General features: G+C 47.3%; 2 protein-coding genes across 2 annotated transcripts; both read left to right on the forward strand.

Annotated features, from left to right (window-relative positions):
• Positions 1 to 3,475: 3,475 nt before the first annotated feature.
• On the forward strand, positions 3,476 to 13,806 carry LOC131268611 (anoctamin-4). The gene is made up of 7 exons (XM_058270835.1): positions 3,476 to 3,488; positions 3,664 to 4,349; positions 9,775 to 10,744; positions 10,844 to 11,076; positions 11,856 to 12,483; positions 12,568 to 12,773; positions 12,869 to 13,806. Exons 1-7 carry the CDS (start codon positions 3,476 to 3,478, stop codon positions 13,490 to 13,492), a joined length of 3,360 nt encoding a protein of 1,119 aa, XP_058126818.1. The 3' UTR covers positions 13,493 to 13,806.
• A 274-nt stretch (positions 13,807 to 14,080) lies between these two features.
• LOC131269185 (glycerol-3-phosphate phosphatase) lies at positions 14,081 to 16,504 on the forward strand. Its single transcript, XM_058271521.1, has 2 exons — positions 14,081 to 14,201; positions 15,267 to 16,504. The coding sequence occupies exons 1-2, from the start codon at positions 14,111 to 14,113 to the stop codon at positions 16,100 to 16,102; spliced, it is 927 nt and encodes a 308-aa protein (XP_058127504.1). The 5' UTR covers positions 14,081 to 14,110; the 3' UTR covers positions 16,103 to 16,504.
• The last annotated feature ends 771 nt before the right edge of the window (positions 16,505 to 17,275 follow it).

Here is a 17,275-nt window from a genome sequence, read left to right on the forward strand (position 1 = left end):
AAACAGTATCAAAAAACCCGGAGGGAGATTGAACGCCAACTGGGACAACATGAAAATGGCGTCCGCGGAACCGCAAAGCCGGTGGAGGAAGTGCGAACATGGCGCACGGCATGTGGCAAAAAACGGCTTGCGTATGCACACTTGACTCGGCATTCGAGCTGCAGGTGGTAACATTAGCCACCGTAGCGACAACAACCACCGCAACCACCGTTACTGGCACCGGGGCATCACATTAGCATTTCCGGGACATTTTGGCCACTCGTTTTGCGGCGCGCGTGTTTGCCGTTTTCTTCCAGTCTTCTCCGCTTATCGAGTGCGAACCATGCTGTGCCTGGTGTGCCGTTTCCTATTGATTACACACGGTGAAATTTATTATATTGATTGAACCACCCATCCTGGTTGACCTCAAACACTGCCCTATCGCTCCGATGCGATTCTGGTCGGTTTCAGTTCTCCTGTTAACATACAGAAACACACGCACAAGCACAGTTTCGCATAGCATAGCGCATAGGTTGTTGACCGACTTCAATTGCGGAAAAACGGCATACCAGCGGCCACGCACCGTTAGGCGGCCAGACTCCCGGTATGCTAAACCAATCTCGTACCAGTTAATTGGTAAACCGCTTCCATGAGTTGGAACTCGGCTAGCTGCCTCCTAACGAGAGCGTTAGAATTTTGTTTTCAATTGCGGCAATTTTGTTTTTGTTTCATTTTAATATCAGCCATTCATACGTGCCGCCGAGTTGGCAATAGTATGGGCGAATAATTACAAATTCACATATGTACCTCTATTGAACACGTTAAATAATGTTGTTATGATTTCAAATTTGTTTTGCTGTTTATGTTTGTCTTCACGGATATGCCCATATCCTTTCCGTTATCCCTCAACATCTACTGAGAACAAACAGAGCTTTATCTTTTGCTTGTTTGCATTTTCGGTATGCAAACAGACTATTGGTAACACGGTAACTTCAAAATGAATTTGATTGTGACTCATGATAGATTGTGTCCAGTCGCGTTGTGGGCAAATACTGGCATACTTCCGCCCTAACAGTGTACACAAATATATTTTCCAAATCAAAACGGGGCTGGCACGAGGCCCTAGACTGGTTAGCATGCTAGCACACCCGGAGTGACCCCGATGGGGGTGCTTGCTGCCGTCTCAGTTTTGGAGGTTACGTTGTCGCTGCTGCAAACCTTCCCAACCTGTCAATCCAACCACCAACGCCGTGTTGGCAGCCATATCCTACGGTGGGGGGCCCTGGAGTGGTTCGGCACCTTGAAATGTATATGGCGCCGCTCGCTCCATCCGCTCGGCTTGACGTTGTCGGCGCGGAGAAAGTGATCGGCATGGGGCCCCCGTGTGTATGCGTGGTTATGTGATAAGAACAGCGGTGAAATAGCATTCCTGACGGTGTCATAAATATTTGCGCATTTGCAAATGCAAGCAGAATCATCCCGCATATGTAACAGCGACAACCGAGAGATGCTTCAATTAGAGGAAAGTGTACCCGGATGCCCTGATGAGGTAAAATGCACCGCCACATCTTTAGCTGGATTAACCCATTTCCAACGAATTGAAGTAATAGAATATGTTCTTTGCCGTATATTATACATCATATGTGAATTTGACGGTTCTACAATCACATTTAACAGATAAAACAAGATAAAGCTTACTATGCCTGAAATCCTGTAAGATTTCGGTACGATCGAAGTAAATTATTACCATTCTGCATCTGCAGCTCCAAAATGATTTTTTTTATATTTTTCACATTATAAAATGTGTCACAAGTCACGATAAATAGCTCTAGTTAAATAATTAGTCACGCGTTCCTAAAATGGCGCGTGGGAAAAAGTGCTCATAAAAATCTTCGGGTTTGATAGCAATTTGAGAGTTTTGATGTCGTTGTATTATTTGTTGGTAGTAGAAGAGAGGGTAGCGAAGCAATATGTGAAAATTTTACATATTTTTCTTTAACGGAAATTCGAGAAATTCGCGTTTCCCGCTTAGGGATGCATTTTGCCTCACATTACGTTACTGGTTGTACCAGGCAGTTTTTATATTTTATGTAGAACTTATTTCTACACGATAGTGAGTATTTGTACACCCCTCTGTCCCTTTTCCTAACGATATTGTGGGAGCATTTTGATGTTGGGGTGGAACAAATGATGATAAACAAAGTTACATGTGGTATGTTTTGCAAAAGATGGCATGTTAAACGTGTTTTTGTTTCATGTCTAGCAAACTATCTAGTTCCCTGCCATGGCAGGTGGTTTTTGACGTTGTGAGTAGATATGCTTGGTTGTAATAAGTAAAGTTACCTGGTAGTTTGGTTAACGATGCTATGTTTCACTGTGTAGAACACGGATTTCTTCCGGTTATGAAGGACGGTTTTTGACACTTTCTGGGATGGCGAACGAAACAACCGGCAACAACAATGTTCTCTACGAAAAACGCCTACTTAGCCTGCAACAATGAAACAATGTGGGTGTGCAAAACCAAACACAAAAAAAGCGAAAACTAAAATGTGTTTTGATCAAAAATTGGTTACACATTCAACGGGAGCACTGAAGCAATTCCTTCCCCATCCTCCCTTACAAACACCGTGCTGTTTCGTGTTTCGACGGAAAGCGAAAAATTGATCCACTGGAGTGCGCTTTCGCGCCACATGTGCGCGCCATCATCACGCTGTTGTGATGCCCGTGGCAACCCTTTTTTTTGGCCTCCGGTGTAGCAAAAACGAATAATAAAAATGGCGTGCAACAAGGAGAAATGAAATAAAACAATACACACACAAACGCGCGCGCTGTTTGATGAATGATGAACAGCGGCTGAAGCGAGGGCCCGTGGCCTCGCGCCTCCAACCTGCACTCCAGGCAAAAAGGGCCTGCGGGTAATTTAATCGACTTCTACGCGTTAGTCGCTGATCGCCACTGCACGGCACGGCGAGGGTTTTGCTGCACCGCAACTTTGCATTGCATCGGAAACAACGCAAACCGAAACCCACCGTTGTTATCTTGTCTTGTGTGTGTGTTCGGGCGTGTGTGTGATGTGGCGGGGTAGTGCGGATGACGCGATCAACTACCACCGGTGGGTAAATTGAAAGCTTCCGGTGTGGTTGGCCCATCCTGGTCCGGTTTCTGGCATGCGTCGAACGATCGAATCCCTAAAGTCCTGACTCTGGCAGTGAGGGATACTTTTTTGACCCGTTGGAAGTGTGAGGAGCTGCTGGATGCTCGGTCCTTCGACGACTCGTCTTTATCGCGCCCGTGCATCTGTTAAAGTTCCCATCGGTATATCGGCCGCTTTCCGGACACATTGCATTTCCCTCTGCTCGAAGGGAAGATAAGCCGAACCTCGGGTGGTAATCCTCCCATGACGTCCGCGCACCGTGCTGTGGTTGTTTTTCGGGAGAAATTGTAATATCAAGTTGGAGGCGGTGTGGTGTGGGTGCGAGGGGCGTGATAAGCAGCGATGTATCGGCGAGGTAATTCGGCGGCAGATGAAGAAAGTTCGCACAGTATCACACCTTTCGTTGGGCGAGAAAGTTGCATCCCATCCGACTCTACTCGGAGTTCCGTTACTTTTCCCGAATTTGTTTGTAACACGTTCGTTTTTCGTTTCCGGTACCACATCACACAATCACACACACACACAAACAGTGAGCTATCAGGATATCGACGAGCCGAACGAGGGGCAGGACGACGACGGCGGCAGCGGCGGCGGTGGTCAGTACCACGACGATGAGTGCTACGATGTGTTGTGCGATCTGACCGACTTTCGGGATGCGATAGAACCGCCCGTGCCACCCAAGGTCCACCGATATTGGGGCGAGTCTGCCACAAAGCGGTTCACAGCTAGCGAGCGTCAACGCCGGACGAATTACCCTGCCCCACGGTACGACAGCTACCCGCGGAACGCGGAGTACGACGGCGACGGTGACGACGAGGACGACGAGGACGGCAACTACGACTACGGTGACGACATGGACGAGCGGGATAGCATCTACCTAGATGCGGTGTCGGTCACGTCGGACGGCACGCTCCGGAAGTCGCTCTATCTGTCCCGCCAGACCGTCTACCATTCGGCCGAGGACGTCCGGTTCGGCTCGGTCGACTCGGGCACCACCGATCAACGCCTTCGAGGGCCTCCGCTGACGGACGGCGAAGAGCAGCGCAGCACCGGCAGCATCCGCACAACCACCGAGGCGCTGCTGCAGGACTCGCGCGCCAACGGTGGCCTCGCCAACCTGCCGTACGTGGCCCGGCCTCCGGCGAACAACGGCGCCAAGGGTTTTATCAGCGGCATACTGAAACCGACCGTCCTCAGCACCGAGTACAATGAAAAGGTGCCTAGCACTAGTCACTCCACTAGCTACCTCCCTTATCGTACTGATTACCAACATGGTTATGAGCATGACAGTACCAAACAGATAGTTACCTATTCGCTGTGGAAGTCTAGGGTAAACGTATCATATTAAATTTTAATCTCACACACATCTTCTAGCATAAACCCCTCAGCGGCTCTATCTCTACCGCCTACCCCCTCCATATCCGTCCCGTTAAATCTAAGCGTCCAATCTGACCTATCCACCTAGCATGACAACGGTGCACGGAATTGCTTCTCTCCATTTCTCCTCTCCTAACACGTTAGGATAAATTTTCTTTTCAATCTCGTTTCTTTATTAAATTATATTTCGTTCGTCTATTTAGTTAATCAATTCCATTCCTTATTCCATTTCATCCCAACTATTAATACTTAATCACAGGGTGCGTTTAGAATTTTTGCCATAAATTTGAACAAATTGTTTCCCATCTTCGCGTCACAATATTCAGATAAATTTAACAAAGCCTATTATGTAAGGTATTAGGAACAAAATTACCAGGGATTTTAATTTTTATTCAGTCGGTAAATATGTACGGCTTTTCAATCGATGGGGTAAGCTTAAAGAAGCTGAGTGTACTCTCTAACTTTGCAAAAACAAAATGGGTCACCGTTGAAGCTCGGTGCCAAATTGATAAACTTGGCGCTATTTTTGGAATTTATCAGCGAATTGCAGCATTAGAAACCTTTTTTTTTATTCTTTTCTGGTTAGTTTTTCTTCTGATAATAACGCAAAAATCTTTTCAGTGCTGTTCATTGCAACCATCAAACACGTGATATGATTTGTTAAATTAAGTGCAACAGTTCATCACGCACCCTGTACATAATTGTTATACGTTTATTTGTTTAATCAATTTCATTCCTTCATCCTAACTATTACCTATTCCAACTATTATTACTTATATAACTTCGAGTGTTTCGATTGCCATCGTTCATTATTGATTATATTATGAAAAGACTACGTAACAAGTTTACTTCAAATCACCCAATTGATGTTTCAAGCTTAGTTGTCTAATAACGTTCCGTTGACAACTGAAAAGTACGTAAAATCATACGCCAATATAATTTGCAACAGCCATTGACCACTCTGGATGAGAAAGTGTTCCCCGTCTCGGCTGGCTGGGTAATGCCCCTGGTTAGAGGAAGAGTGCAAGAAGAACGAACTACTGAGATTGTGTCGATGGCCTTAACCATATTGGTTAACACTACATCGCACATACAGCTGGCGGTGGCGGAAGGGGCTAATCCGTGTTTTGTTGACCTTCCCCAAGCCACGCCATGCTCCCCCCTCCCACACCCTGTTCGGCACAGCATCCTTGGATGATAGCGTTGGCACTCTGCTCCTGCTCCTCCTCCTCCTCCGGTCCGGTTGCGTGAAGCACGGTTGGAGATTTTCGCCTAACTCTCCGAGATCTATTTCTATCGCCATTTCAGGGAGCAGAGCAGGAGAGAGATCGAGAGCAGTGTGTAGACCGTTTGGTCGTTTATTGGAACATCCCTGTGGCCGCGCCGAGAGAACTTCCTCTCAACTGCGTGCTTGTTGTGTGTTGAGCAGAAATCAAGGTTCCGGCAGGAGGGCAGCGCTAAATAAATAAGCAAAAAAAAAGTACTGATTTGCTTACACACGAGGAGGATGACGACTACGTACTACGACGTGTATGGACAGGGATGACGGTGGCGATAGCGCGGCGGCGTTTAGCGTTCCACTGTGAGATGACGGTTGCTGGTGAGCGCTCACACAAGACGTTGCAAAATCAGGACGGCACCCGTGTCGGAGAAGTTGCTCGTCAGCAGTGCGTTTGGCCAGACACACGAACACGGTGGTGGTCCTGTTCCTGAACCGAAGTTCCTAGCTCGAGCGGGTTGTGTTAAGCGTGCGGTGATGCCCGCTGTGGTTCCTGCCGCTGTAAAGTGAAGAAGCTGCGAAGAAACGGGTCCCCGGTATACTGGCCAAAGTATGGTGTGCAACGAGCTGGCTTCGATGGCGCCGGACCAGGCGAAGGTGCAGTTAGAAACGACCGTTCAGGGATCAGAGGCAACTAGTAGGGCAACCAAGACGACCACCAGCGTCAAGGCAGGATCGGGAAACAGATGTCACGTGAGCGTCCCAGCACGGAAGCACGGCACAGGATGTTGGAGCTAAAGCCTCCAAAACCCCTCAACATCTGGCAGTGTCGCTTTCGTAGAACTGCTACTGCTGCTTCCTTTGCTTTTGCTATCGCTCGTAGTGTAGCTCGTTGAAGTGTTCTGCCCCTGCGAACCTACCCAAATCCGTTGGTATGGCTCACTTATCCGTGGCACGCAGGCCTGCATTTCGGCACCATCCGACCCTCAACCCCGCGAAGGCAAGAGTGGGCTGATAGTGGGCCGCGTGCTATCAAAGGCCCCCGTCGTTTCAAAGCCGTTACCGCCAGCATCGTACAGCATTTTTTGGAAGGCGTCGATCTGGCGGAACGATGCTTCGGTGCAGTAACATATACTTTACGTTGCATCTGTTGTTACAAGAGGCTCACCTTCTGCTACCACCAGCAAACCGGTTGCATTTCGAACAGGCCGCGTTAATTGGTAAAATAACGTTGTCGATAAAATTGTTCGTGTTTTTTTAACCATCAAGAAGAGTGATAATTACAATGTCTTGTAGCCAAGCAACTACAAAAAAAGGTTCATTTATATTTATATAAACATCGCGATGTTGTCCGAGGCGAAAGCTTACTCATAGTGGGGTTTTGGAAGTGTTGTCGTTTGCTATTTTTGTTTGAGTACCTTGCTAAAAAAAAAACGATGAGTCAAACGACCGGAACATCATACACACGACCAGGGGACTCCCTCGTTACGCCGCGGTAATTTTGCGGCCGGTTAAGGAATTGCAGAACGCCCCAAACAACAGGAAACACAGCCTCTGCTTGGGGATTGTTCTTTGCACCTGTGGCTTTTTGGTGTGGCTGGCCACTGCGTTCCTTCGCTTGACGGTCGGTCGGTCACGGCGTTCGGAAATAGAAACGCGACAACCTTCGCTCGCGTCGGGCAGGATTCGGCGTGGGTCGCCAATCGTGCCCCGCGCGCGCTTGTGTGTGTGTGGTGTTTGTGGTGGTTGGTTTTTTTTTTGCGCGTGTCCCTAAGACAAGTGGCCACTTTGACGGATCCGCGAGCTCTGGCGGATGCGGATCCATGCCTGCTCTGCGATCGACCGGGAGGATTCGGTCCTGCCTGTGCTTCCGCAACAACCGGCCGGCGCTAGACGTGCTTTTTGCGATAGATGTCATTGTTGCGCGCTCCAACAAGTCGAACTCTTTGGTGCCGGTGGTGTCAAGCACGGTGTGTGTGTGTCAACGTGATCGCGTGAAAGTAACAGTCCACGGCAGGCCGCTCTAGCGGAGACGCTTTGCTCAAATTTTGTTTTTGGAAAAACACGCAATCCTGAGGTGTGATGTGCTGAGCAAGACACGGGACAGTGAGTGAAGAAGCGTTCGGTAGTGGGCAGTAGAGGCGGCCGCGCGGTGGAGCAGGAGGCGAACGGTGAACACAAGTCCGCGAGCCATGTGCAAAATCTGTCTCAGGCTGCACAGAGACTGCGGTGGGGTAGGCCGTCGGCTGTCCGGGGTTTTTGGCGGACAGCTTAGCTTATATTTAGAACCATCAAATACACACACACACACCGCGTACCGACCGTGTGCTTCCGTCTCCCTCCCTTGTGTGTATGTGTGTGTTTTGTGTGTAATTTTGTTTTTTTGGTGAAATTGTTTGTGCACAATTTTTCCGCCAACGGCGAGAAATAGCCAGAGCTAGCACACGATGTCGCCGATCAACTCACATCATCCCCAACAACCGCGACAGGCGAGAACATAACCGCCGACTCAATGCAACACACGTTGCCGAACGATCAACAGCACTAAGCCATTCTAAACACACCTTTATCCACGGAACCAGCGAACCATCAGCGAACAGAATCCCTGGTTCTTTTAAAGTTCATGTGGAAGTTGTAACAGATGTGTGGCTTGCACTGCATTAAAAAACCAAACACATACAAAATGTGTGCCGCTATCATCAGAGCGAAAAAGAAAGATCCAGACATCCGGGGCTCCTAATTTACACTGTGGCCAATATATTCTGGTTCGACGCTACAATTCATTCAGATTACATACAGATATTCTACACAAGACAGTGAAAAGTTTGTTTGATTCTAATCATTCACCGTTCATCTATGATAAAAGTTGAAAATGTTCCGGGTTGACATGAATACATCAATTTTGAAGGAGAGTGAGGAAAATAAGTAAGGTTGACTGAATTGATCACCAGAACATCTACATGTAAATCGTTCGGTTAACCCTCAACGAATGAACAAGGCCGTCAGGAAACGAACTTGATGAAAATTCAAAGGTTATGTACTGAAAGTGGCCCCAAAGGTGTGAATGTCTCTTAAAAGGATACATACAGTTTACTTCTACAAGCTCCTAAGCAATGAAAAACTCCGAATTTGACGAAGTTTTACAATCTTTCACTTGAAAAGGCTTGAAGAACGCTGACAGAGCGTTGATATTTTCGGATGAAATCCTATGTCCTATGGCGATCTCAGGCTGTGCAAAAAGGCAGATTGCGGTCTCATATGTCCAAGAGTAGTCCAAAATCCGCCATCCCTTATTTTTTTTTAAATCGAAAAAGGCGGTACACGCTCTACATTTTATAATGGATGTTTTCGCAGCATGTTGTGAAGACAAGCATAGGGAAAATATAGGAGAAGGACGGGCACCTTTCGACACCTTAGAAAACAAGATGAAACAATAGCTCGTTTGATTCATAACTGAAAACGAGTGTATTTAACTTACTTTTTAGTCAAGAATAATTGGGCTCCCAGTTCAGCAGAATCCATTCCAATGATCTGTTTTGATTGGCCATATGTGCTATAAAATATAAACTAGTAAAACATGATCATTTGGGTAATCCTTCGAATGAAAACGGCGATGTAGTAGATCTATACACATAGAGAATTCGTTAAAAAAAGACCAAGAAAATCCCACGTAGTGTTGAACGAAATAATTGATATTTGAATTAGAATGAGACTATATTAGACACCGTGTAATTTAGACTCATAGACCCAATCACATTTATGGGGTTTTCACCTAGAGATATTATTTCCCTACTTCCATATTTTCAACCATTTTCAGGGATTTCCTCCCTTCCCACTAACCCGTACCCTAAGCTCTACTAATACGGCACGATGGGTGTGAGGCAGCTACTTCCCTCTACTGTCGTGCCTACTAACTAACGATTGGTGATCAGTGCAGTTGAGCTAGCTAACCAGGAGTGTTACGTTATAAAACTCACAAACGGGCGCAAAACGTGCAACAATCTCTAATCTAGCCCTCTTTCTTCCCCTTTTCGCATCGCGCTAGACATGGAAATACTTTCAAGATCAGAAGCGAATCGTCGACTACGTGCTGGCATTCAATGGCGAGGATGGGGAGGAGACGGATCCGATTGCCGTGGCGAAGCGCAGAATATTCCAGCGCAACTTGGAGGCGGAGGGGCTCGAGATCGAGATGGAAAACTGCCAGCGGATCCATTTCGTCAAGATACACGTGCCGGCGAACGTCCTGTCGCACTACTGCGAGATCATGAAGATGCAGATGCCGATGCGGAAGCTGGACAATCAGGAGAAGATACACGAGTTCAGCATCCAGGGCACGCTGGTGCGGTGGTTCCGGCGGCCGCTGTTCAACTTCGTCATCATCGACCGGAAGAAGTTCGCCGAGCCGGAGTACCGGCTGCTGTACGAGTACTCGCGCGACAAGCCGTACCTATTTAACGATCACGATCCGAAATTCTTCACGCCAACCATCCGGATCGCGGTGGCGCACTTCATCCTGGAGCGCACGTACTACAGCGAGAACGTGGACGAGAAGAAGGACATCGGCATCCGGCGGCTGGTGGAGGACATGGTGTATATGGACGCGTACCCGCTGCACGACGGCTGCACGGACCAGAAGTCGAGCTGCCAGCGGGCGCTGCTCCTGGAGGAGTGGGCCTCGATCAACAAGTGGATCAAACATCAGCCGCTCGATCACATCAAGGAGTATTTCGGCGTGAAGATAGCGATGTACTTCGCCTGGCTCGGATTCTACACGCACATGCTCATCCCGGCGTCGGTCGTCGGGCTGATCTGCTTCTTCTACGGCCTGTTGACTTTCTCGGGCAACCAGATGAGCAAGGAGATCTGTAACGACAACACCACCTACATGTGCCCGCAGTGCGACAAGTATTGCGATTTCTGGAGGCTGAACACGACATGCGGCGTGTCGAAGCTGTCGCACATCTTCGACAACGAGATGACGATCGTATTCTCAATCTTTATGTCCGTATGGGGTGCGTTGAATGCGTTGAACCAACCTACTGTTCAAACTCTTGTCTGTTGGAACCACATTTCTCATCTTGATTCTATCTGTCTTTCTCCCCCCTGTGTAGCCACGCTCTACCTCGAGATGTGGAAGCGGTACTCGTCGCGCATCCAGCACCGATGGGGCATCACCGAATACTGCTCGCTGGCCGAGCCGCCGCGCCCACAGTATCTTTCGCGGCTGAAAAACATCAAGAAAACAATGTTCAACATTGCTACCGGCGCCCCGGAACCGTCGCCACCGTTCTGGACGAAGAAGTTTCCAAGCTTCCTGTACAGTTACTCTGTGATTTTCCTATTTGTAGGTATCCCAAACCGGGTTGCAATCGCACTTGAAACCTGCGATTTGACCGAATGATTCTGCGATTTGACAATTCTTCTTGAATGTTTATTAATTAGTAGACCTAAACTCACCGGCATATTTCTCCGCTATTTGTCAATTCATCTGAGTTAACAGCAGCTGTTGAAACATTTGGCGAAAGTCTCCTGTTTATTGTGACGCAACGAAATGTTAGCTTTTCGAAAAAAAATCCATGTCAGAACAGAACTGAAAAGAAAACCGTACAACTAAGTCTAACCTAGCCTAATAATTAAGAGGTCTGTTCTCTTATTAATTCATAAGATCTTGCTGCACATTTCGTATATTTGTGGATTAGTATTGCATTAGCAATGTACATTACTTAAATTTATCGATGCGGTTTCAAAAGGTCAACCTCTTTTCTAAGAAAAGTACCAGGTATTTTATTGCATCACTCGACAGATTTTCATTTTTTTAGAATTGAAGTTTACTGTAGTGCTATGGGTGAAAAATATACATTCACAGTGGCAAGCTCAAGGATAGTAGACTATGTCAGTCTGTCATTTTAAAAGTAGTTTGGAAGAATATAAAGTCACTAGACAGCGAGGTACTTGGCATAAAGTTTGTTAATTTGCAATATGGTCAACGATAGCACACATTGTGACGAATCAAAAGCATTTATGATTCTTTTATAAATACGAGTGTTTTTGTGTTTCACCAATAATTGCTATTTATCATTCAACTTCATCATAACAATTTGTCCTATTCGTTCCTGTTTACAGATTATGCTTACTATAATGGCAGTGTTCGGTATCGTAGTCTATCGGATGTCACTGATGACATCTAAAACTATTTATGGCGAGGGTTGGTCGGTTTCGGGCAAGCTAATCATCTTCCCGGCGATTACGGCGGTCATCAATCTGCTCGCCTCGACCGTGCTGACCTACGTGTACCAGTACGTGGCCGTGTACATGACCGACGTCGAGTATAGGCGCACGCAGACCGAGTACAACGAGAGTCTCAACCTGAAGATCTACCTCTTTGAGTTCGTGAACTACTACAGCTCGATCTTTTACATCGCGTTCATAAAGGGCAAGTACCCCGGCTATCCGGCGAAGTACAACCGCATAATGAATCTGCGGCAGGAGGAGTGCAGCCCCGGCGGCTGCCTGATGGAGCTCTGCATTCAGCTGGCCATCATCATGGTTGGCAAGCAGGCGATCGGCGGCATCACGGAGATTCTGATACCATTCCTGGCGCAGAAGTTCAAGGAGTTCCGCAGCGTGCTGGGAATCGAGGGAAGTGACAGCGAAAATGGCGAGCGACTGATTTGCTGCAATCAGTGGACCAAAGACTTTAACCTGATCAACTGGCACGACCGCAGCCTGTTTAACGAATATTTGAAAATGGGTAAACCATCGACCAGCGCAATGCTATCATCTAATGGTGGGCCATATTTTAACCAACAATTGTTTTTGTTGACTGTCCTTGTAGTTATTCAGTATGGTTTTATCACGATATTTGTGGTGGCGTTCCCGTTGGCTCCGTTTTTCGCACTACTTAACAACGTGTTCGAAACCCGCCTCGATGCGAAAAAGTTCCTGCTCTACTACAAACGCTCGGTGCCGCAGCGGGTCCGCGATCTGGGCATCTGGTACAACATCATGCACGTGGTTGGCAAGGTCGCCGTCATTTCGAGTGTAAGTATGCCCGCAGTGTGTGCCCGGCACGGTCAGGGCCATCAGCCTTATCTAACCTCTCTCACTACGTCTTCTGCCCTCCCACCCACCGGTAGGCCTTTATTATAGCATTTTCTTCCAACTTTATTCCGCGGCTGTGGTACATCAGAAGGTACGGCACGGACGTAGGCTTCGTGAACCACACGCTCGCTTCCTTTAATGTATCCGATTTCGAGGAGAAAAGCGCGCCGGAGTGGAGTTCAGATGAATTCAAGAACGTAACCATCTGCCGGTACACGGAGTATCGCAACGCACACGACGATAAGGATCGGTACAAGCGACCGCTGCTCTACTGGGAGATTCTAGCCTACCGGCTAACGTTCGTCGTGATCTACCAGAACCTGGTCAGCCTGGTGCAGATCGTCGTCGCGTGGGCGATACCGGACGTGCCCGGCCGGCTGCAGGACCAGATCAAGCGCGAGCAGTACCTCACGAACGAGTTTATAATCGAGCAGGAGAAGCTGAAGATACAGCGCACCGCGGCAGCGGGCGGTGCCGCTAGCAGCTACACGCACAACGGGTATCTGCCGTCGGAGGACAGCAGTCCGGATGACGAGAGACTGAACTACGGTTCGATCGCGGACGACACCGAGTACATCGCGCCGCCACCAGATGACCATGGCGGGGATGAAGATGCCGACTCGTTTCAGGCGGTGCACATCGTGACGTCGCGTGTGTAGGCCCCCATCCCCCCCCGGTCGATACCGCCGCCGTCGCCATTGAGCAGTGGCTCAAATTACGCTTACGACGCACATCGCTGTTTGTTCGTGCAAAGCAAGCACGTACATCCAGCATCCAGAAACAATGAATCACTAAACTAAACTGTTACCTAAGACGTTTCCCTTAGGTACACGACACCGCTGTATATTCTTCTCAGCTGAAAACGCCTCACTCACCTCACGCACGTTCTTTACCTACGTGCAGCCTCTGAAAATCGATCGACGGATGGATTTGTCATTGTAATTGTTAATTGTTTTTTTTTTATCAGATCTGCCTCATAAAGTGAACCATTTTCAGAAACGAATGTGTGTGTGTGTTTGTTTCGTAGCGTAGTTCATAGGTTCTGCCTGGTGTATTTGCCCTTTCCCTTCCTTCAAACTCGTTCCCCAGGATGCTGGGTGAAAGATGATCCATCCACCGCAACGGCAAGATCCATTTTCAATCAATCGAGATTAGCGCCAATGGACGTATGATTACTTCCAATCAGCTAGAAATAGGCCAGTCGGTGCGTCCGTTGCGGCAGTTTACCGCCCGAACTGCGAGTGGTAAGTGTCTCGTTCTCCGATCGTTCGTCAACCATGTCCCGTGGAAGACATATTTTGGAGCTGTCCGAGGAAGAAAGCCGTCAGTTTCTTGCATCGTTCGATACGGCCGTCCTGGACTGTGATGGTAATTATGCACCTTTTACGTAGGAAAGTCGTCGTCGTTCGCACATTTAATTTTACTAGCTATAATGGGCCGGGTACACGGGCCCATATTGAGTGAACAATCTATTTTAAAGATTCAAAGAAATGATTTCAACTCGATTGATTGAGCAGTTTTTGTTGTCGGCCTGTTGCATCTAGTTTAGAACCCGTTTATTCTAACATAATGTCGGATTAATGTTGGATTATCGCTCAATGTTAACGCCCTAAACATTCTCAAAATAATCAGTCCAAGAAGAAGAACATCACGTTGATTGATTTAGTTCACCAATACCGTTCCCTGCTTTATTCGGCGTCCAGGTAAAGCCAATCGCGAACCATTTGGGGCTTAACCAACGTTATACAAATAATCGGGCTTTGTTTCGTCGGGCATGCAGATTACCTTCCAGTCCTAAATCTGGCGAAGATCAATTAACCTTCAATACAATTTTCGTTTAGTGTGTTGCGTGTGGCAGTGATTAATTTGTGTTTGAGTGTTTTGTGTATATTTTTTTGTTTCATTTTTATTTCTTGTTTCGAACTGCCCAACGAATTTGTGAACGCACATTAAATGACATTCGTTGGCTTGTCCGTGGATCTTTACATTTTGCATTTCCATTCCGGAACCATTTCCGGCGCTCGTGAATAAAAAGGGCAAAGTGGAGCAAGCTGCCCCAGTGGGGTAAGATGCACGGGCAGGTTTTTAACTGAAGCCATTTAAAAATAAATTGAGTAATGTAAATTTTTGATTAACGTATTTAGTACATCCTATGTAAATTTTACTGCACGACATCACCATCTCATAAAAAAAAAACAAATTAACTTTAAATAGTGTAATATTTTGTTACTATTAATTATGGTATTGCTAGTGTTAAAATAATTGCACGCATTATTGATGGATAAGTTTGATATTGTTTTCTATATTTTGCATACAATGGGATTAGTCTTTTGCGTGTTTCCATAAATAGTTAAAGTATTGCATCGATCAAGCGTGACGGTTAGGTTTTTAAAAAATAATATAAATAATAATAAAGATTTATTTTTCACGCAGGTGTGCTCTGGTCGGTGTACGATTCGATTGAAGGAGCCGATGCGGCACTGAAGTTGCTTCAGGGTAGCGGCAAAACGGTAAAGTTCATCACCAACAACAGCGTGCGGCCGTTCGTGAGCTATCGCCAGCAGCTGCAGGCGCTCGGGTTCGCGGTGCAAGAGGGTGACATCATACATCCGGCCGCTTCGATCGTGCGCTATCTGCGGGCGCGCGCGTTCGAGGGGCTCATCTACTGCCTGGGGACAGACAACTTCAAGGGCGTGCTGCAGCAGGCCGGCTTCCAGCTGCTCGACGGACCGACGCAGCCGCTGCCGGAGTCGTTCCATCAGATCATCGCCACCGTCGACGACCGGGCCCCGGTCCGGGCGGTGGTGGTGGACGTCGACTTCAATGCGAACTATCCGAAGCTGATGCGCGCGGAGATGTACCTGAAGCGCCACCCGGACTGCCTGCTGATCGCGGGGGCACCCGACAAGACGATCCACGTGAAGCCGGGTTGCGACATGATAGGGCCGGGTGCGTTCGTGGAGCTGCTGGAGAAGGCGGTCGGCAAGCGGGCGATCGTGCTCGGCAAACCCGGCTACCATCTGCGGACCATCGTGCGGGACCAGTACGAGCTGGGGCAGCCCGCGAGAACGCTGCTCATCGGGGACATGCTCGAGCAGGATATGGCGTTCGCTTCGCTGTGCGGATTTCAAAAGTTGCTCGTCCTCTCGGGCGGCACCTCCAAGGAGCAGATGCTGCGCTCCGAAAGTCCTCTACAGGAAGCGGATTACTACGCTGACAGCTTAAAAGATTTCGTACAGCTGTACGCAAAGGCTTACAGTAGAAAATAGCGAGTCGTTTTTAACTCCACATTGGCACTTGCACTTGTCGCTAATCTCACAATAGCACGAGCCTGTTCGTTTCCTATGATTAACGATGATTAAAATGAAAACGAATATCTTTTTAGCATAGATAAAATATACAGAAAGTGATACATTTATATACGGTTCAAAGACCGTGTCATTTTCTAATCTTATTGGCTAGTTCAAACGCGTATGCGTTGTCATGGACAAAAATCATCAATTCAAGCACCATTTAGGGCAGTGATGTCAAACATGCGGCCCGCGACCCCTTTGAAACATGGAAAGTATAACCTATTTTGCGAGGAAATGCGGCCCGCGAGATCAATTGATTTTGACACCACTGATTTAGGGGATCTTTTCTTTCCTCTTGCACAAATAAATAGATAAGTTGAAACAGACCTTGATTAACTCTGTTGAGTTGCCGGTGAGTACATTTATCGAAATGTTTATAGCTTCAAGAAGTCTTGATTGAACAGATGCTTTTTAATGTAAGTAGTAGAAACTAAATAACCAATTTTTTTATGTTCAAAATATTGTTTAGAACACGCATGGTAAATTGAAACATTGAAATTGAAAAAAAGTGATCAACCAGGCGTCTCCACCACACATACATTCTCTGATAAAATTGGTAAAGTTCTTAGACGTAGGCTAGAAAGATACCCAAGGAGAACCTTGCTGAACTTTCCTACCAAAGGTGTACATGCCTACCAAAAAGAACCTTGCCAAGTGTATTTTTGGTAGGTTTTTTGACATTTACACCTCATAACCTACCAAAGTGGCTTCGATTGGCAAAATTTGTTTTCTTTTTAATGAAATCGAAGCAACTTGTTCGGGAGCGCGAGTTTATAATAACGCTTTCGCGGGTTTGGGTGTCGGAATCGGAGTGAAGTTTATAGAACAAGTTTTTAAACAACATCATGGAACATGGTAAGAAGGAAAGGGCAGGAAAGGTAACAGGAAGAGACCATGACCCTTAGCGACAGGCGCCGAAACTGCAACACAGCGTTAATAGTTGGTCGGTGGCGGTTGGACATCGTGGCGATCATCGGTTGTTACCGGGTGTAACATAGCGTCGGTGGCCAGTGTCCGATAGCAGCGTTAACTCGCGCCATACAGTAAGTACGTGTGTAAGAACCCACAGCAGAGTTCTTACTGATGATA

This window comes from Anopheles coustani, chromosome X (assembly GCF_943734705.1).
Source record: "Anopheles coustani chromosome X, idAnoCousDA_361_x.2, whole genome shotgun sequence".
NCBI lineage: Eukaryota > Metazoa > Arthropoda > Insecta > Diptera > Culicidae > Anopheles > Anopheles coustani.